Below are 22,378 nucleotides of genomic sequence, written 5' to 3'. Positions count from 1 at the left end.
ATTGTTCATGGAGGAGTGCAATCTATCTCTGTAGTGGGCCTTTGTGGCATGGCCTGTCAGCAGGCAGACTTGCCGGTGATCTAACTGACTAATGAGGTAGGGGCTGCCCTGTCACCAGCTTATCATTTCACATTGGCCTGTTTATATAATGAGCTTTTAAAGGACATCACTGATTCAATCGAATTGGACGCTATTACACGAAGTCTTAAGTATATGTAAAAGACAGTGTGTTACATACGACATGCCTTTATTTATGGCATAAAATTCAGAATATCTGTTTTGCGTAAGGCGAAAGAGAAAAGGAGAAATAGCGTTAGCCCCAAAGAGGGAGGCCCACATCTGTCAGCCACGGTGGACATATGCAGTCGTGGGAAGTCTAAGGTGGAAGCTCATTCATGGTCACGGATGCTGATCAGAAGTAAAAGACGCATTCAGTACCGAGACACAGGGTAAAGAAATAGTTCTGGGGTTTTGGTGGGAAAATAGCCATTTAGACTCTAAGTCTTTGAAATGTAAGGGGCACTTTGGTGGCCTTTCTGTAACACTGGAGATAGATATTACATTTATTTAATTATCATTGAATAAGCACTGCTTCTGTAACAACACCCTCTATTGATCAAAATAAGCAACTTTCTGCTTTTATTTTATTTATTTTTATTTATTTATTTATTTTGAGACAGAGTCTCACTCTGTCGCCCAGGCTGGAGTGCGGTGGCATGATCTTTGCTCACTGCAACCTGTGTCTCCTGAGTTCAAGCACTTCTCCTGCCTCAGCCTCCCAAGTAGCTGGGATTACAGGCGTGTGCCACCACACCCAGCTACTTTTTTTGTGTTTTTGGTAGAGACAGGGGTTTTCACCATGTTGGCCAGGCTGGTCTTGAACTCCTGACTTCACGTGATCTACCCACCTTGGCGTCCCAAAGTGCTGGGATTACAGGCGTGAGCTACCACACCTGGCACCCTTTTTATCTTAGTTATTTCTTTCACCAAAGAAGAGCTTCTGATTTTAAAATCTTTCGTGTCCAGCAAAGGTTGCTCAGGACCTAGTGAATGCAGCCATCCCACATCAGCTGCAGCACCCGGATTCAGGCCCCTTACCTTGCCCTGCCTTCCCAGGGATACCTACCCACACAGCAGTCCACAAGTGTCGTCGTCTCTCCTGTCAGTGTTCAGGCGGTTTGTAACACGCTGACCTCTCCTGTCCATTCCTGCTCATTTGAGGCTCAGATTGTGCATGACTGCCCCCATGAAGATGGGAATGGGAATTGGCGATGGGAATCTCCAATTAGAGTTTCACCCTCTATGTTACCCATTGCTCTTGGGGATGGCTCAGGGAGGTTCCCACCCAGTGGCTTCTGCAGTCTGTTTCACGTGCATCCCCTCCACTGTTCTGGGAGCTCCTTGGCAGCAGGAAGAGAGGCTTACTCAGTTCTGATCCCTCATGGCTGGCATGTGTTCCATGAATGAATGAATGGGTGAGTGAAGGAGAGGTGAGTGTATATGTAAGCTGGGAACGAAGAGGCCTAGAAGACAAGTGTTCCATATCGCAATTGCCTGTGAAGCATTAAGTGTTTCTGCGACTGCCGTGGAGATGGCATCCCTGCTATTAGGATCTCCAGACAGCAAACATGGCGAGTTCAGGTCTGACTCATGATACAGTGAAACGCCCTAGACTGTACAATGGCAGGCACCCAAAGATGTGAACCGCACTCAGTACACCAGGCGACCAACCACTTTTCACATGAGTTTCTACTATGGTAATTTCCAATATAGTTTATTGAAAAGTAAAGGGCAGTAGTGGTCCAATTTATGATAAGTTTCGTGGGAAATGGACATCTTCACATCCCAAATGTAAGCCCAGAGAAAGATATTCAAGAGGAATATATTCAACAGAAATATATTTCTATTCCTCTTGAATATCTTTCTATGGGGGGGCTATATTATGATGTCTATGTGATTTGATGTCTATATTATGCAAGGTGAAGTCTCGGAAAGGGCTCTTAAATACTTTTACAAATATTAAGCTAATTAAAGTGCTAACCGATGCCTTGACAGAAATCCAAAAGACAGTGTAAGCGGTTCTGAATAAATTAAAAGTAAATGACAATAAAGTTTCATTTGACATTCTTGGAGAAACAAAAAGATTTGTGTAAGCAAATACAATCAAGAATTACACAGACATCATCAAATGGCATCTGCTATGTCATGGACCCCTCTCCTAAGGCAAGGGAAGAAACATGACATTAGTTTTATTGTTATTATTATGACAACTCAGCTGGACGAAGTTGGTTAGGGTCCATCACAGGAAGAACCCCAGCCAGAAGGGCATGAATTAGCTGCCCTAGCACAGCTATTTTCCAGACTATTTTCAAGGTAGCCTGAAGCAAGACAGAAAAACACAATGTGTGCCTTCAAACATATTTCACTAGTTCAAATACATTTAAGTTAATGCACTAAGATGTAACAAACTATTTCAAGATAGCCCATAACATTTTTAAAGGCAAACTCTTCATTGTATTAAAAACTCTGAAAGCTACTTTAAATTCTTTCAATTCCTATAATAAACTCTTCCTGTTCTTTTGAAAAATTTAAGTTGAGACCGAAAATAAAAGTACTTTGTGCTTCGGTAATTATAGACGTATGAGAAATAAAACCATTTTACCTTCTTCTTTTCCCTGCCAGTAACAACTTGAAGTTGGAAACAAGGTTTGTTTTTCTGTAAATAACAGAAGAATTTAGGTGGCAGATCCTTAGTGAATTTAGGAAACAAGACTTCCCACTGAAGGAGAATGTGATTCAGGGAGTGCCTGTGTTGCTCCCGTGGTCCCGCGTGGAATCTGTGGCACGTGTTGCATCTGGATTTGTGGAGTGTTTCCCTCCAACATAAGCCAGAGTGTTCTCAGGGGCCCTTGGTCTGAATGCTTCTAGCACATTCCTAACAGGGAACATACAGTAGCCTATTGGACAACTGTTTCTTTTCTTTTGTTTTTTATTTTTGTTTTTGTTTTGAGACAGGGTCTCACTCTACCACCCAGGCTGAATGCAGTATAGTGGCACCATCTCGGCTCACTGCAGCCTTGACCTCCCAGGCTCATGTGATCCTCCTACCTCAGCCTCCTGAGTAGCTGGGACTACAAGTGCATACCACCATCACCACACCCAGTTAACTTTTTGATTTTTGTAGAGACAAGGTCTCACTATGTTGCCCAGGCTGGTCTCAAATTCCTGACCTGCAGCGGTCCTCCTGCCTCGGCCTCCTAATGTGCTGTGATTACAGGTATGAGCCACTGTGCCTAGCCTAGGCAACTTTTTCAGTACTCTCCTCCCAAATACCTATTCATGCATGTTGATGTCTAAAATTCCCTTTAGTCAAGGCTAAAGCCTTTCATTACCCAAAAATAGATAAGAGGCTAGGCATGGTGGCTCACATCTATAATCCCAGCACTTTGAAAGGCTGAATTGGGAGGATTGCTTAAGCCCACGAGTTTAAGACCAGCCTGGGCAACATAGTGAGACCTCATCTCTACCAAAAAAAAAAAAAAAAATGGCTGGGTGTGGTGGTATGTGCCTGTGGTCCCTGCTACTCAGGAGGCTGAAGGACGAGAATCACTTAAGCCCGGGAGGTCGAGGCTGCAGCCAGCTGAGATGGCACCAATGCACTCCAGCCTGGGTGACAAGGCGAGACTCTGTCTCAGGAAAAAAAAGAAAAAAGAAAAAGAAAAGGAAAGAGACACAAAGACTAGCTCTACAGAAAGAATGCCATCCTGCCCTTAATCCCCACTGAGCTATAGAGGGCAGATATTGAATCCAGGACCAGAGCTCCATTGTTAATGCAGACATTACTATTCCTTGTCTTCTGATAGAACATAAGTTAGAACTATCCACCGGAGCAAGGATAAAAGGAGAGTAACGAACTCTAACCAACACTGGGCAGAGCCCCGGCCTTTCTCCCACACTCCTTTCTTGGTAGTGCCTCTCCTGTCAACCTTTCTCCCCTCTCTCCTCCCCACCCTGCCTTGGACCTGCAGCGCACCCAGTGAGTTCTACCTCACATGCTGGTTCTGTCTGCAGCACTGTCCTGTACGAGTCTGCAAAGTGTTTCTCTAACGGGCCAGAGAGCAGATATTTTCAGCTTTGTAGGCCCTGCAGTCTTGGTCTTAACTGCTCAATGCTGCTGCACAGGCACAGCTGCAGTCATGCGTGAATGAGTGAAGACAGTTGGGCTCCAGTAGAACTTTACCTAGGATAGGTGAAATTTGAAATTCACATAATTTTCACATGACAAAATATTCTTCCTCTTTTGACTTATTTCAATCATTTAAAAATGTAAGCAACAACAAGAAACCATTGTTAGCTAAGAGCCACATAAAAACAAGTGGCCAAACAGATCTGGAGCGGGGACCAGTTTGTCAACCCTTATTTCCTGGATTGAGATGATCTCTCGAGAGGGAGCCACATCCAACTGAAAAAGTCTCATCTGAGACAAGGCTAGCCCCTCCCACCATATGTAATATATACTAAATCATCACTCTCAAGTTCAAAGATCCGCAGATCTTTGGGGCAGGGGCACAATGCCTCCAACCTCTTTGCTAATGCATAACAAAAGTGACCTTTGCTCCAGTTCCTAATAAGTTCCTCGTCTCATCTTAGAACTCCTCAGCCTGGACTTCATTGCCCATATCACTACCACCATTGTGATCATAACAATTTAACAAGTCACTGGGAAGTTCCAAACTTTCCCTCATCTTCCTGTCTTCTTCTGAGCCCTCAACACTCTTCCAACCTCAGCCCATTACCCAGTTCCAAAGTTGCTTCCATATTTTCACGTAGCTTTATAGCAGTGCCCCCACTCAAAAATGGCTTCTGGTTCATTGGTTGTTTTGGCACAAATGTAAAGCACTCAGGAATTCCTTCCGGTTGTAAAATTAAAGCTCACCTTTCAGTGGGCAGGCTCCTTCTGAGACTTGGATCTTCTTTGGTTCTTCTGGACAGATACTTAGCAAAAATGACAAAGGCTGCAACAACCCTGCATGTGACTGATGTCGCTTACTCCTTTACAAGCCTCTCTCTCTCTCTCTCTCTCTGTCTGTCTGTCTGTCTTAGTTTGGCTGTCACAGCTTCCACCTGCCTCCTGGCAGTGCCATTCCCATCTGTGTGTCCCTTCCTGCCCAGGGTCACTCTCACCCGCTACTGGCTCTCAGCCTCATCCCTGTGGATTCCAGGACTCAGTTTCTCTCCACACTTACCCTCTCCTCCTACATCACTTAAGGGTTCTCTTTAGTTATTCTTTAATTTATATTATTAAATATAATATAAATTATATTATATATAGGGTGGGAGGGAAATGGAGGCAGTTCCAGTTTAAGGACCTACAAGGTAGACAGAGGCTGCCCTGTGCGCATGTCAGAGCACTGGCCGGGGCGACTCCTGGCTTGGCTCCCTGTCTTGGCCTCCAGCTTCCCACGTCCTGCCCTCCCCGGTGGAAAGGACCTGTTTGGTCCCGAGGAAGATTCTTCTTCACCCTCCTTTCCTGTCTTTTCTCATCAAGACATCCAGGATGCCTCCAGGCATGCAGACCCGGTGGTTTGTCGGGGTGAGAGGTGGATGTGCCTTCATCTCACTCAGCTCCACCCCTGCCCAAATGACCTCTTTACCAGCAGTGTTGGATCATGATTGGCGCTCCAGTGGCGCTGTCTTACAAAGCTTCCAGAATCAGACACTGTCTTCTCCCACCCCGCAAAACTACTTCCAAGCATTTTTCATGGCCCCATGACCATGCCCTTGAAATCCTGCCTCTTGTGCTTGTTTATCAGATTGGAGTCGGGGTGCCCCTCCCTCCCTTATCTCTGTGGCCTTTCTCGAGCCCCTGCCCTGCCCTCCTTGGCCACACTGCCGTTACAGGGCCTCCATTACCTGCAGAGGGGCTACTCTGGGTTGGGCCTTCCAGGCGTGTGTGGTGGGCCAAAGCTCTTTGGGTTCACTCAGCCACCGCTAAATAGTTGGGGCCCAGCCTTAGGCTCACAGACTAGCATACCCCCTCTTTTGCATCAGAGTACACCCTCTAGGTCCCCATTGTTGGGCGCGGGAGCTAGGTGGGGGCATTCCCAGAGGCCAGCCCTCAGGGTTGATTCATAGGAAGCAAAGCCCAAATGCCCTCGCGTGGTCCTTGGCAGAGAGCACTGATAGGCCTCTGTGGCTGGCAGGAAATGTTAACTGTGTTTAGCAGGTGGTGTGATGTATGAAGAACAACGGAATTCAAAAAGGGAGTGTCCCAGCGAGAGGAGCTATTTCACAGGTGTTTGTTGGCTGGATGAATAAAGCGGAAGCTGTCCTATACTTTAGAAATGGAATAAATGGAGTTTTGCTTTGCAGTAGTTAACCTCAATTCCATGTCATAAAATTATCAGTCTATTTCTAGCATTCTGCATTTATGTCTCAAGGCAAAGCCCACATACACCTTGGCCACTCTTTCCTCCTCAGCTGCCACGTCTGACTAGAATATGGCAGCTGCATCCTGCAAGTAGCATTCTTGGCTCTCAAGACAGTGCCTATTTCAAATAATCTGTCATTTATCATTTATTTCTCAAACCGAAATTGCATAGCCCCTTTGTTCTAAGCACTGTCTCATTATCAGGTCATGTGGCCCTTTTCTATTTCATGAAATGTGGACATCTCATCCTTTCCTAGCTCCTCGAAAGATAATGACTTTGGGGGAGCCAGTCCCATGGCCATACATCTCCCCATTATGAGACATAGGACACAGATACTGTATTTAATACAGTGCAACTCTAAGGAGAGATATATGAACAAAAATATCATTTGAAGCCAGAAGCAGTGGTTCACTGATGGTAATCCTAGCACTTTGGGAGGCGAGTTGGGCAGATTATTTAAGCTCAGGAGTTGGAGACCAGCCTGGGCAACATGGCAAAAACCCATTTCTACAAAAAAGTACAAAAATTTGCCAGGTATGGTGGCATGCCTGTATCCCAGGTACTCAGGAGGCTGAGGTGGAAGGATTTGAGCCTGGGGAGGTTGAGGCTGCAGTGAGCCATGATCCCACCACTGCACTCCAGCATGGGTGACAGAGTGAGACCCTGTGAAAAAGAAAGAAAAAGAAAAGAAAAAGAGGGAAGGAAGGAAGGAAGAAAGGAGAAAGGAGAGGAAAGAAAGGAGAGAGGAGAGGAGAGGAAAGGAATTATTTGAGGCAATAATATAAGAGATCTCCTCGACCTGACGTAGCTCCCTCAAAATCCATTGTCCATGGACCAAGATAGCCAGCTGGTTCTCACACCACCCCTACACCTATTGTAAAGCAGAATCCCTTTAGTGCTGAGTAAGGTAGATCTTTAAATTACTCCCAAGACCAGGAAGGTCTAACAGTTTTATGTGTGTTTATTCCCTTTTGTTCTGCCAAGAACCAGGAAAATGGGCTACTGGCTAACCTGAGAAATGGGGGAATGCATAGTTGCTGCTTTTTAGCTAAATAGTCTCTCCCAGCAAAGCCAAATCTAAATCACTGAGTGACTCCCAGTGATAACGACAGTGATTCTCAGACTCAAGGGAGCACTGGCATCCCCTGGAGGGCTTTTTAAAACACACCTCACCAGGCTCCGCCCCCAGGGTTTATTCTTGATTCAGGAACTCTGAGTGGGTCCCCAGTTCTTGCAGCTCTAACAGTTTTCCAGGTGACGTGGATGTTGCTGGTAGCGCACCGTACCACTACATACAGGCTCCGTAGGTTCTGTCCCATAGATGTGTCCCTACTTCATCTGTGCTTGTACCATCCCCCACCCCTGTGATCACCATGGATACCTCACCCCAGAGTCACTTGAGCCTCTCTCCATTCCTGGGTGTCTTCTGTCCTTGCACCTGGGTGCAGCTTTCTATGCCAATTGCTTTGGCGGCAGCAGTGTACCCTCCAAGGCAATGTCCAGTCACCCTTTAGCTCAGGTGAAGTGTGCTCTTCTCTGGCAATCCTTCTGACCCCGATTTGCCCCTCCATAGTACTCTGGGCAAACAAACCTTCAGCACTACAAGTATCACGCAGTATTCTGAACACTGATTCACTCGTAGGTGTCCCTGGGGTGCCATGCCTTGTGTAGAACAGATGCCCAGTTAAGGTTTGTTCAATGTGATGCACCCATTCACTGAGCAAGCTTATGGAGTGGCTACTGTTTATGTTGGAAAGCAGGTAAGGGGAGGCTGCAGAAAATGCACAAAGATGAAAAAGACTGTCCACCCAACTTGTCACATAAGGGAAATGAGGATAGATTTTGAGTGGATTTGGAGGAATCTAAAAAGAAAATGTTCGATTCATTTCCCAACTAAATTATTCAACATGTCTGAGAAAGGCAGGGTTCTTCAAACGTGAAATTCTGCAGTGAGGCTTTTAGCAGACTCCAGCCAACAGGTGAATTCTGCACATCCAGCAAAGGCCATTTCCTTTCAATGGGAAGGAGGCGGGAGGCGTGAGGGAAACAGAACATGGCTGGTGGTCTTCAGCACAAGAGATGCCTGTTCTAATAATTCACATCCAGGAAGGTGCGGTGAGCATTTGCACATCTACTGTTTTACTGTCCTTTTAAAGGATGATGCATCTGCCACAGGCGGCTTACAGCCGACTGATTGGGAAGGACATACAAAATACAGTCACTTGCACACCGTGCAAATACATTGACACGGTGCGACTGTTGTCATGGAGATCAAAAGAGGTTTCTTAAAGGAAGTGGAGGTTGGGAGGGATTTGGAAGCTGGAGAAAGGGCATCTGGGAGGATGAAAGGAGGCTGTTTAGGAGGACTACAGGAGAAAAAATCCTGCCAGGCAAGGAAAGGGGAGAGAGCATTCCACAGATGGCAGATAAATGAAAGAAATGAGAAGAAATCAAGATCATTACTGAATCCAAAGGCAAATGAATGGGGGAGTCAAGTTCAACATGGGAAAAACAATCTTTGTGTGAGAAACCTAACAAGGAGTAGGCATGACCTTCTCTTAGATTTGCACTGTGTTCAAAGGGATTTGAGAAGAGGCAAACAGAAAGCACTCACTTAGGAAAGAAGTCTGTTGTTTGTAAGTACGTCCTCAAGGATTTCTTTAATTTAAACACATTTCTAAATTTCAACATTTTCCCCTGTGGAAAGGGCCTTGTTTTATTGAGTTCTTAAATAGTAGAAGGGAGCCCTTAGTTTGTTTTTGTTTTTGTTTTTTTGTTTTCCATATACTTACTTTTTGAAGGACTCCCTTAATTTGTCTTAAGATGACTGGTTACCAGGTGAGATTCGCTGTAAATCTGCAGGTCCATCATCATAAAAACATGTAACCCACCGGCTGGCTGAATAAGTGAGCAAATTCTCTTTCTGGAATCCTTCTTTCAAGAAGGAAAAAAATGAATGACAGTGTCCAAATAAATTGGCTCATCAGAAGCTATTTTCATCCCTGGTGGGGCCTGGGCAATGAAGCTCGACCCCTCCGAATCCTGCCTCAGCCTGTCATCCTTCTGTGTAGGCCAGCAGGCTAAGTCCCAGCGCGGAAGCCAACTCTCAGCTTGAATCCACACTTCCCGGCTGTCACACTGGACTGCTGAGTTCTCCGCTTCCGTAGTGGCTAAGCCAGGCCCCTCTTCAACAGCTAAACCATGTGTCTGCAGTCAAGGAATTTCTTCTGACTTCATACCCTTGCTATCAGTCCTTTACCCAGTTAAATTGTAAACCTGTGCCTGTGATCATTCTTACCCACCTCTTTTATTGCACCTTATGTGTGTTCAAAACCATTCTCTTTTCCATCTGCAAGAATATCTTCTGAGAACATCCACAGTGTTGAAGCCCCGATTTAGACAGGGGGAAATAATAAGTGAAATTTCATTCTGTAGGGTTCCTTGCATTCTAGAGCTTGCAATGGCATTCTTTGAAACCACATGTTTCATCGAGAATGGTGGCCACCAGAGGAGGTGGAAGTGATCAGTGAATGCCAATGGAGACCAGGGAGGGAGAAGGCTTCTTGGTGGGAGTGGTCTAGGGAAGAGCCCTGGTGAGCTGGAAGCTGAGGTGGCCTGCAGAGAAAGAGTAGACGGGGTATTCGTTGAAAGAAGAAGGAAGAACATTTTTTGACAACAGCTTTTATAAGGTGGGAATATGTAAGAGAGTTGGGATCCCCACCCTCTTTCAGGCAGTCAGAGAGGAACCCAGGTGAGCAAGCAACACCCAGGAGGCATTAGTCTTGAGAGATGAGGCAGCGATCAGATGTCACAACAGGTACTACTGAGATCGGGAGACAGAGATCAAAGAGGCATGGTCAAAGTGGTTTCCTAGGAAATTTGTCTTCTCCAATATTATGCAAGTCAGATTCAAAATATGTTTCCAGATCCCTACCTGATTTCTTGTTTTCCTTGTCTTCTTACCCCACCATTAACCTCATTCACTGAGTTTCATGATAGTGAACCATTATTTCCACCCATGTATCAATTGTTCTACAGTGCTAATTAACAACCTTAATACAGTGTTCTAAAGATCATTTCCTTATAAGGATGTATTCTCTATACCCCAGAAAACCTTCTCCCTTTGTTCCAAGTAGACACATGCTCCAAGCAAAGATGTCTAAAGCATCATTCAAAACAATTTTCCAGTAAAGGATCTTATGCACTAATTTGTGGATTTTTTTCCATTTATGGATTTTTTTCAGAGGTTGTTTTAAAATACATCCACAAGGATTTCTTTAATTTAAATACATTTCTAAATTTCAATCTGACTAGTCTTATCTACAAATTAATAAAGTAACTTAAACTTTCCCTGATAGAGTAAGAATTTTTGCTGGCTTTTATGCATAAAAATATACAATTTTCTCTTCATGTGATCTATTAAATTTTTCTCTGATTAGAAATGCCATGTATACTATTACTTTACAAAACTAACAAACTTTGCAAAAGGGTGAAAAGTTCTCGGAGGCTCTATGAGTGGTTAATACCAAATACAACTTTGGAGAATTCCTACCCTGTACTTGCCTTGAGATAGTTGTTTTAACGTATTTGACCTTTTGTTTCTTCATCTGTAAAGAAGCATACTTACACTGTGTGGGGTTTTTGTGGGAAAGAAAATGAAAATACATAAAGCACCAATTACAATGGGAAAAAAACAGTGTTCAGTAAGCGGAAGTGGAGGTGGTAGAGGTGGTAGTAGTTGTAGTGGTCATTGTGGTGGCATTCATGTTGGTGTTGGGATAGTGATGGAATGATGGATGGTTTCGGTGATAGTGATGTTGGCACTGGGATTGTGATGGAGTGATGGATGGTTGTGGTGATAGTGATGTTGGTATTGGGATAGTGATGGAGCAATGGATGGTTGTGGTGACAGTGGTATTGGTGTTGGGATAGTGATGGAGTGATGGATGTTGTGGTGACAATGGTGTTGGTGTTGGGATAGTGATGGAGCGATGGATGGTGGTGTTGGCAGTGGTGTTAGTGTTGGGATAGTGAAGAAGTAATGGATAGTGGTGGCGATAGTGATGGTGGTATTGGGATAGTGATGAAGTGATGGATGGTTGTGGTGATAGTGATATTGGTGTTGGGACAGTGATGGAGTGATGGATGGTTGTGGTGATAGCAATGTTGGTGTTGGAATAGTGATGGACTGATGGACAGTTGTGGTGATAGTGATGTTAATATTAGAATAGTAATGGAGTGATGAATGGTTGTGGTGATAGTTATGTTGGTGTTGGGATAGTGATTGAGTGATGGATGGTGGTGCTGATAGTGTTGTTGGTTTTGGGATAGTGATGAAGTGAAGCATCTTTTTAGTGACAGTGATGGTGGTAACATCAAGGATGATGATGGAAGTAGTGGAGGTTGAAGTGTGGTTTGTTGGTGAAGTTTGTGATAAATATGGTGGTAAAGTTGGAAGAAGTGATAGAGGTGCTTCTACCATTAGGTTATTTTTATGGCAGTGATGTTGATACTGGTGGTTGTAATGCTGGTGATGTCAGTGGTAGAGATGCTATTGCTGGTGGTGGTGGTGTTCACAGTATTTTTGGCAGAGATGAAGCTGGTGGTGATGATGGTGGTAGAGATGGTAGTAGTGATGGTGGTGGCTTGGCTGTGTGGGGGACCTGAGGGAGTGGCATTGATGTTGGCAGTGGTGACAGTGACCTGCAGAGGTGGTAAGCATTGATTGGTGGTGGTGGTCATCATGGTGGAGGTGCCAGTTAGTGTTGTAATTGAAATAGAAAGATAACCTAGAGATGAGTTAGCATGCTACCTTTGTAAAAAACAGCTTTATTGAGATACAGTTAGCATGCCATAGCATTCCCTATTTTAAGTGTATGATTCAGTGGTATTTCATATGTTTACAGAGGTGTGCAGCCATAGCCATAATTGTAAACATTTTCATCATCCCACAGAGAAATCTTGCAACCACTGGCAGCTGCTCCCATCCTCTCCCACTACCTTTTAAGTCTGTTTTTAAACCTTATAGTTTGGGGACCTGCAAGCTATGAAACTGAAAGTATATGTTCCCTTTATAAGAAACACATCTCACTTCTTCCTCAGGTGCAACAATTTATTCTGCATGAAAACTGTAGATCATATTAGCACCCTGAAAAAAAAAAGATGTAAAAACACTACTACCATCAAGTAACTCATAACTCTACTCAATATATTTCATTTCAAAATTGGAATATTAAGAAAAATGGAGGAGAGCTCTCTTGTTTGTTCCTTGTGACATAATCCCTTAACTTACCATATTATATTGCACATCTGGAAGAATAATAATCAAAAAAGCCCTATCTCATTAACAGCCAATTGAAACATGGACTTAAAAAATAAGACGGTCATCTACTTCTGGGACTTGAGTTCAATAAGTAAACTTAGAAACAGAGAAACTATATCGTGAAGGTGTCTAACATAGCATTTGTGGTAGTAAATAAACCTGGAAACAATAATATCCCCAACAATTAAAAAAAGGTTAAATAAAATAGAACATCAATATTATGGAATATGATATTTAAAGACTATGAAGTAAAGATGGGAATATAATCAGAATAACATATTAAATGAAGAAGAAAAACTCAGACACTAAATTGTACAGGCTACAAACACAGCTATGTGGGGCAAAACACTTTACTTTAGATAAATAGACCGAAATGCATCAAAATGTGAATAGAATTGCATTGGATAGAAATGGTGGTTGTTTACTTTTATTATAAAACAAAATGAGATAATTATTCCACACAATATTTTGCAGAAGTATCAACTAAGAAAAAATAAGCTTTATTTTAGAACCACAGTACTAAAATATAGTTCTTCTAACAAAAATGTAAAGAATTTTCTTTTTCTTTTTAACAAAACATTGAAATGGAACAGAACAAAAACACCTGTGTTGTCTATTATACTTAAGCTAGTTAGGATGTGTTTTCACCCATGGAGAGGAAAAAAGGGAAGATTTCTCCATTCTACCTGTACAAACAGATCACAAGCAGGATTAATCCCACCAAACTGGGGGAACTACATGTCAGCAAGCAGGTCCCTTCATTCTTGTGGAGGATTTAGCTAAATCGGTGGCTCTATGAAGACACTTTCTCACAGGCATTTGACTTCACTGTCTACTCTTCTTGACCTGACTCCACAGCCCCCATACTGTGAATCCAACTTGCTGTCTTAGGGAGGCTTAAAGCCTCACTGGGAGCCAGTTGAACAATTAGAATATTTAATGGATGTAAACCCCATTTAAAAAATAATATTATTTTATTTGGGTCACTATATCTAACATTAAAACACTATATAAAATAGGAGAAATCTCTTTGTTGGTAAATTTGACTTATAGGTGACGTTTACAGGGAAATTAATTTGATTAATTAGGTCACATAAATGCAATTCAGTGGTTGCAGCAAAACAATTTTCACGTAGAGTAATTGAATTTTCAAAACATAGAATCTTGAAATCTATTTCTAAACAGTGAGAAAAGCCATAGCCCATCAATGCAAAAGGCAGCACATCTGTGGATTCAGAGATGCATAGACATCTGTTTATAATAAAAAAGGTATGAGCTCTTCCACCAGGATCTAACTCCGAGCCAACAGATACAAGTAAATAAATGGCTTATGCGACTGTTTCACTGACACCTGCTGGCACCGTGAATATACTAAATTAGATTGGCTGTTGGGAAAAGCAAGTGGAGTCCAAGAAAACCATAAATGGAGAAACTTGCTGTGAAAAATAAAAATGATTTTAATGCTCTTGGATAAGCCAGACTTACTACTAATGACAGTCTGAGGCATGGAATCCCCTGAGAAGTTATTATTAGGCAATCCATAAGTGTTTGCTAAATCCATCAACGCTGTTCATCAGCTCAAAACCTTCTTCTGACTTCTCATTGTCTGCCCGGTCACATTTGGCAGGTTTTCAGTGCTCCGCTCTGTCTGTTCCCTCCCGACTCACTGCTGGGCAGGTGCGCACCCTTTGCAGACTCCACTCACCCCATCCTCCTTCCACTTCTCTGAGCCCTGCCCCGCCCCCACCCCGCCCATCAAGCCCACCTGGGCTCTGAGTCTTCCCACCACTTCAGACCACCCACACTCACACTTTCTAGACGCCTGCTGGCCTTCACCTTCTTACCATGCATTTCCACACTTCATAGTTCTCTGCAGGTTCTTAAGTGCTTATGTCCTCTCTCCAGGTCAATTATAAGCACTTTCAGGAAGGAGAAAGCTTTCAGAGCCCTGAGAGATCTAGATCCATAATTTGTAGTTAAATGTATGTGTGTATGTGTATATGTATATACATACATATGTACATGTATACATATATACATACACACACACACATAAACACACATATCTGTTGACTGCCTGAAAGTCTACAAAACCTTTATTCCCTAGAGCCTCATCTTGGTGGCATTCGCATATCTTTTTTTTTGAGACTGAGTCTTGTTCTGTCACCCAGGCTGGAGTGCAGTGGCCCAATCTCGGCTCACTGCAACCTCCGCCTCCCAGGTTCAAGTGATTCTCCCATTTTAGCCTCCCAGGTAGCTGGGACTACAGACACCCACCACCAATGGGCTAATTTTTGTATTTTTAGTAAAGATGGGGTTTCACCATGTTGGCCAGGCTGGTCTTGAACTCCTGACCTCAAGTGATCCACCCGCCTCAGCCTCCCAAAGTGGTGGGATTACAGGTGTGAGCCACCGCACCCGGCCTTATACCATTTTTGAAAAGGCTCTGGTTTCTAAATGAGTCCTACACATCAGCCTAAATCCTACTTTGATCTGGTGGACCATCTTCACATCAGCAGGGTGGAGTTAGCACCAGCCTCTCTCTCGGCCCGCATTTAATCACCCCCAAATCGTTCCAGAATGACTCGGGGCTTCATGAAAGAGATTACCTTCCTATAGGGCGTGCACTCACCTTCCCATGCCAGTTTTCAACCTGGAAACACCGTGATTCTGGGATATTTCCTTAGAATGTAAGCTCCATGAGGACAGGGGTCTTTTGTTTTCTTACATTTCCAAACTCAATTCTGTTCCCCGGTGCCTGGAACAAGGCCTGGCACACAGCAGCGAGCCCGAGAGTCCTTGCTGGGTGCAGGCCTGAGGGTCAGTCTCACCCGGTCGTAAGCGTACCTGGAGACGCCACAAACATCGTCTGTATTTTGATACTTTCTCGCCAATTAGACAAGTCAACCAGGACAGCATGAAGGACAGAATGAGAGCGCAGGCTCTGGGGCCCAACACCCAGGTTCAGATTCCCCTCCTGCCATGTATACTCAGGTGACCTCCTGTGTCCATTGACGGTCCAATGGCTCAGAGGGGTTGGGAGGGCCGGATGCATTCACAGGTAAAGGAAGGGTGTCTGGCACAGACCAAGCACCGTATGTGGGTTTGCGGCTGCTACCGGACCACCGCCCCAGCATCGTGGCGATGACTCCACTTTATTTCTGCTTTCCTACGTGGGTGTGGGCGTTGATTTCGCTCTTGTCCTACCTCCAGACTTCTTTAGTGTGTCTTTTCTCTCCTGTTTAGGCTCCCAAGAAACATTTGCAAAATGGGATTATCCGTGGCTACCAAATAGGTTACCGAGAGTACAGCACTGGGGGTAACTTCCAATTCAACATTATCAGTGTCGACACCAGCGGGGACAGTGAGGTTTACACCCTGGACAACCTGAATAAGTTCACTCAGTACGGCCTGGTGGTGCAGGCCTGTAACCGGGCCGGTACGGGGCCTTCTTCTCAGGAAATCATCACCACCACTCTCGAGGATGGTAGGTTCAAGCCGGGGCCTGTTCGTGGCTTTTCCCTCCACAAAGCTTCCCTCGGGTCTGCCCCGGGGCTCCCCGAACCTCACACTCCCCTGCCCCCTGACTTTGCAGTGACCTGCAGGGCCTGGGGTCTCGGGTGGAAAAGCCTTCCCTCGTGACCTCGCCCACCCTGCTGATTCACCCCCCTGGGGCAGGGCTGCACTGCAAAGCAGCAAGTCCCTCCCTTTCCAGACTCTTCCTCATTCATTTCAGGTACAAGAATTGGGCTTTTCTGGAGTGAAAACAAGGCTCTCTCTATTACTGCAGAAGTCTCACGAGAATGCAGAAATGCTAGTTGCTAAAAAACTTTCTCCCAAATGCTAAGAAGTGTTTTTTTTTTTAATTTTTTTTTTTTATTGCTTCCTATTTTCAAGCATTCTGAGCACAGAGAAAAGGAATTTTCAGATCGCACAGTGATCGATCGCCCCCTAGCGGCCGAGATAAATTAATTAGCCCTTCCACCATGACACTGAGAATAACCCAGAAGCTCAAAGTTCCAGTAGTGCTTGGAAATAGAGAACGCTGGTAGCCAGAGGCACAGTGTTTTAGGCAGAAAGTTAAGATATGGGGTTATTTGTAGCAATAAGTGGTAGCTTTGAAGGCAGGAAGCTGGCACTACATTTACCTCTTGTGCAGTTAGCCATTTGATCATAGATTTTTTTTTGAGACGGAGTCTTGCTCTCTCTCCCAGGCTGGAGTGCAGCGGCGCAATCTCGGCTCACTGCAAGCTCCGCCTCCCGGGGTTCACGCCATTCTCCTGCCTCAGCCTCCCGAGTAGCTGGGACTACAGGCGCCCGCCACCACGCCCGGCTAATTTTTTGTATTATTAGTAGAGACGGGGTTTCACCGTGTCAGCCAGGATGGTCTCGATCTCCCGACCTCATGATCCGCCCGCCTCGGCCTCCCAAAGTGCTGGGATTACAGGCGTGAGCCACCGCGCCCGGCCGGCGCTTGATCACAGATTTGAGGAGGCACATAGGACTTGCACCTGTAATATCTGACAATTTTTGCGAGGAAAGGAGTCTTCAATGACTGGCAGCCTGAACACTGGAATTGTCTATCTTCACAATTGCAATAGTCGTTAAATATGCCTTTGTTTTTGCTTCAATCCTCATTTTTCATTAAGATGCGTGTCTCAGCCAGTATTTTGCACGCCCCCCGCCCTCCTAGCGCCAACATTTAAGGTTTACAAAAGCTCAGTACTAAAAATACTTTCAATATTCTTCTGACCCGTCTCCTCGTCTATGGTCTCTCTTCCCTCCGGGGAAAGGGATGAGGATGAAACAGGAGAAATCTATGATTATATTTCTACTTTTAAGCACTTTACAATGGTTCAGCTTCCAATTTATATGCCAGATATTACTAAATACAGAGGTACTATACTCTATAAAGTATATGCAACGTAAAGAAGTAACTTCGAAGAGTAAGGGGAAAATAAATCAGACAAACAATGATTTTCTACTCAGGCAATAAAATTAAGAAGGGTACACAACTCAAGTCCCAATAACTGTCCTAAAAGTAAAGAAACTGAGTTGGAAGGAGAGACTGTGGAATCCGTTAGAATATATGCATTGACTCATGATATTTTACTGAGTACTGAGTTATCGTAAGATTTATCCAGAGAAGCGATCTTTGTTATTTTTTCTTTCGTTTTGGGGTTGAGTGCAATTTTTTGTTCGCATATTGAAATATTAAAATATGTTGCTTTTTCAGTATTGCTTTGCTCATAAACCACCCACGGTTATTACAGATTCTAATTATTTGATTTCAGTGCCCAGTTACCCCCCCGAAAATGTCCAAGCCATAGCAACATCACCAGAAAGCATATCAATATCCTGGTCCACACTTTCCAAGGAAGCCTTGAATGGAATTCTCCAGGGGTTCAGAGTCATTTACTGGGCCAACCTCATGGACGGAGGTAAGAGGACTAAACTAGGACTTTGGGTTTGCCTCCAGAGAATGCATGATGGAATTTGCAGACCCCTCCTAGTTCCTAACAAGGGGCTCAAGATATGGCGGGCACCTCTTTATCAATAGACACTTTCCCCTTTTCTGTCATCCCTCACCCGACATTTGAACAGGTCTCTCTGTTTAAAACATCACACGTCTTCGAAACCCAAGTTGAAGCCTAGGCGGGGGCGGCACTTGGGAAATTTCAATATGGATGTATTTTCCTAATTATGAGTGTCTATGTCAAGACTCTGCAGGCAGCACCAAAACCTCCATCTCTATCTAGAACATTCTGTGTGATATGTATTCTAAAATGTTGGCCTCTTCCTGTTTCCCAAATAGAACTCTGCGGGGAAACATTGAAGTTCCCGTAGTTGTGCTGTAAGTGGGTGTGGGAAGAGTGCCCAGGCACATGGAGTGGGGCACTCAGGAGAGGGCCAGGAAGTTCAGGGCCCTCCCATTTTGTCTCCTGTTTCTCTTTCTCCTCTTCCTTCCCCTTCTCCTCCTCTTTTCCTTGTTCTTTAGAGAGAGAGAGAGAGAGAGAGAGAGTGTGTGTGTGTGTGTGTGTGTGTATTTCAAGTAGTAGGGCAAAATTTTCCTGTTTGTTTAGGGCAAGACTTTGAATAAATGACTTTCTTAAGTGGCCATAATATTGGGGCCACAAGTTTCTTGGAGCGACACCTCGGTGTGTTCGTCCTCAGGCTGCGAGTGGTGCCCACCAGGCTGGGCCGGGCTGTGTGAGTGTGCTGGGGCAGAGCGAGGCTGCAGCCCCCAACAGGAAAGGCCTCTGGAAGTCTGCTCACTGTCTCTGTCCCAAGCCTGGGGGGCCCACACCTGCCTCCTCCCCTGCCCTCCGTTTCCAGCCCCTTCCTGCGCCCCCCGTCACTAGACAGTACCTTCGCTCTTGTTTGGGGTTTCTTTTCTGTTTTTGAGACAGGGTCCCCCTCTGTCACCCAGGCTGGAGTGCAGTGGCACGATCTCAGCTCACTGCAACCTCCACCTCCCCGGGCTCAAGCAATTCTCCTGCCTCAGCCTTCCAAGTAGCTAGGATTACAGGCATGCGCCACCACGGCTGGCTAATTTTCCATATTTTTAGTAGAGATGGGGTTTCACCAGCTTGGCCAGGCTGGTCTTGAACCCCTGGCCTCAAATGATCTACCCGCCTTGGCCTCCCAAAGTGCTGGGATTACAGGCGTGACCCACCACTCCCAGCCTGGGGCTTCTTTCAACCCCTCTGACTGGGTGTGATCCCTGACGAGTGCTGACCTCTAATTTTGGGCAAATGCAGTCAAGGACCTATCCCTTCCCTGCTCAGGACCACCTGGATCTGTTCTACCAGGCAGGCCCCTGTCCTCGTGCAGGTAAACATAGGGCCCCATGGGTGGCAGGAGCCTCCACGGGTGGTGCAACAGTAAAGGCAAGAAGACACATGAGCAGCACAAGCATTACTGGCTCAGTGAGCACAGGCCTTTGAGTCTTAGCTCTGCGTGTCCCTAACTGGATGTGTTTCTCAGGACTGAGACCAGACCTCATGCCTTTGATGCCGCATATAGTACCTGGAGCAGTACCAGCCATGGGAGGCGATCTAGAAGGACCCCCCCTGGTCCTGCAGCAGACACATTTGCTAAACACCCACTCGACACTGAGCTCATGGGAAACACTCAGGTTGCTGTGTCTGTGCCTGTGGAGGTTCCAGACCAGTGACCGAGGGAGATGCTAATGAATACGGAACCACAGACCCAAGAAGGGACAGCCCCACAGAAGGGCAGATTTAAGTAGATGATTCTGTAACACCTTCACCCCTCCCACCTAAAGACGAGTTTTAAAACACCACAGAATAGAGAGCAATGAAAATTTGCAAAAGTCGTATATTTTATGGACAAAATACCATAGGATATCATTACATATGTTTCTTGTGATTCCTACTCCTTATATTGAGTGGATGAAATTAAATATCCTTAATGTTCTTCGAAAGGCAGTGTTATGCTAAGATGTCTCTTCTGTTCTTATTGGAAATATTTCCAGAATCCAGTGGTGACTTCATCCGCATCACCCATATTTTCTAAACTCACCCACATTTGCTAGCATTGCCTGCTGGCATCTTCATTCTAAAATGAAAGATGTGGCTTCATACCTTTAAAGCTTTGAAAACTTGAATATTCAAAAACAAAGAAATGCTCGGGAGTGTGCATGCAGCTTTTTAAAGATACTTTCACTCATGGGATTAAAATCAAAGTGATGAGATAAATGTACAATGTAGAAGTCTGCACTTAATTTCCAAAAGATAAGCAAGAAACCTGCGGAGACATGAACCTGCCTGCGAATGGTCACTCCTCCTGCTACCTGAGAGATTTCATTGATGTAGCAGGTCAGTTCACGGGGCTACTGGACACTTTCGCACAAACTCCTCAGACTGTGGCCTCCGGGGCTGGCTGGATTCCCACAGACATTGAGCAGGAAGTGACTGCTGACCGACACCACATACACATGCACACACATCACACATACATGCACCCCACATACACCACACACCACACCACACGTACACACCACACACACACCTCACATACATCACAGACCACACCACACCCACATATATCCCACACTCACCACACACCACACCTCACACACCCCACATGCACATGCACACACAACACACACATGCACACCCACCACACATACACACACCCCACATACACCACACATACCACACACACACACCACACAGACATCACACATACACACCACACACACACCCCACATACACCACATATCACACCACACACACATCCCTCATATACCACACGCCACAGGACACACACCCCTCATACACATACACAAACCCCATGTACATCACCCACCACACGACACACACTCTATATACACCACATACCACATCACATGTACACAAACACCACATACACCTATGAAAGGAAAATCTGTTTTTGGCCCCAAAATCACTAAGGAAAAGTCAAGCTGGAAGCTGCCCAGGGCCAACCTGCCTCCCTTTCTATTCAAAGTCACCCCTCTGCTCACTGAGATAGATGCATGTCTGATGGCCTCCTTTGGAAAGGCTGACCAGAAACTCAAAAGAATGCAACCCTTCCCCTCTCACCTACCTGTGACCTGCGAGGCCCCTCCTCACTTCCAGTCTTCCTGCCTTTGCTTCAAGTTGTCCTGCCTTCCAGACCGAACCAATATACTTCTTACCTATATTGATTGATGTCTCATGTCTCCCTAAAATGTATAAAACCAAACTGTGCCCCGACCACCTTGGGCACATGTTGTCAGGACCTCCTGAAGCTGTGTTGTGGGTACGTCCTCACCCTTCGCAAAGTAAGCTTTCTGAATTAACTGAGACCTGCCTCAGATTTTCAGGGTTCACATACCACACCACACACACCCCACATACACCATGTACCACACCACACGTACACATCACACATACACACACGACACCACACATCCCACATACACATGCATACACACACCACACATACATACACACACATACAGACACACAACACACAACACACACTAAACACACCACAAATACACCACACCACAACCCCACACACCACAACACCACACACCACACCACACACACCACAAATACACCACGTACCACAACCCCAGACACATCTCACATACACCACACACCACACCACACACACCCCATATACACCACGTACCACACCACACATACACACCACACACACCCCACATAGGCACACCATACATACGCACCACACACCCCACATACACCCCACATACACCCACATACTCTGCACACCACACCACACGTACATGCACCACACATACCACACATACACATACCCCACATACACTGCACACTATGCCACACGTACAGACCACAGACACCACACATACAGCCCACATATACTGCACACCACACAATACATACGTACCACACACACCACACATACACACCCCACATACACCACACACCACACCACACGTACACCACACATCACACCACACACACACCCCACATACACATACCCGACATACGCTACACCTCAACACACATATACACCACACACTCACCACACACACCTCACATACACCACATACCACATCACACACACCCCGTATATGCCACACACCCCACATACACAAACCCCACACACT

General features: G+C 45.2%; 1 protein-coding gene across 1 annotated transcript in view; it reads left to right on the top strand.

Moving 5' to 3' along the window:
* The window catches only part of DSCAM (DS cell adhesion molecule), a 799,693-nt gene that overhangs the window by 667,752 nt on the left and 109,563 nt on the right, over window positions 1–22,378 (top strand). The window contains exons 17-18 of the mRNA XM_030806202.1: window positions 16,000–16,240; window positions 18,048–18,194. Of these exons, the coding sequence (XP_030662062.1) occupies window positions 16,000–16,240; window positions 18,048–18,194 (388 nt within the window). The remainder of the gene's footprint in view (window positions 1–15,999; window positions 16,241–18,047; window positions 18,195–22,378) is intronic.

Source organism: Nomascus leucogenys, chromosome 25 (assembly GCF_006542625.1).
Source record: "Nomascus leucogenys isolate Asia chromosome 25, Asia_NLE_v1, whole genome shotgun sequence".
Classification (NCBI taxonomy): Eukaryota; Metazoa; Chordata; class Mammalia; order Primates; family Hylobatidae; genus Nomascus; species Nomascus leucogenys.
The sequence above is the reverse complement of the archived record's forward strand: the minus strand, read 5'-3'. Positions and strand labels throughout refer to the sequence as shown.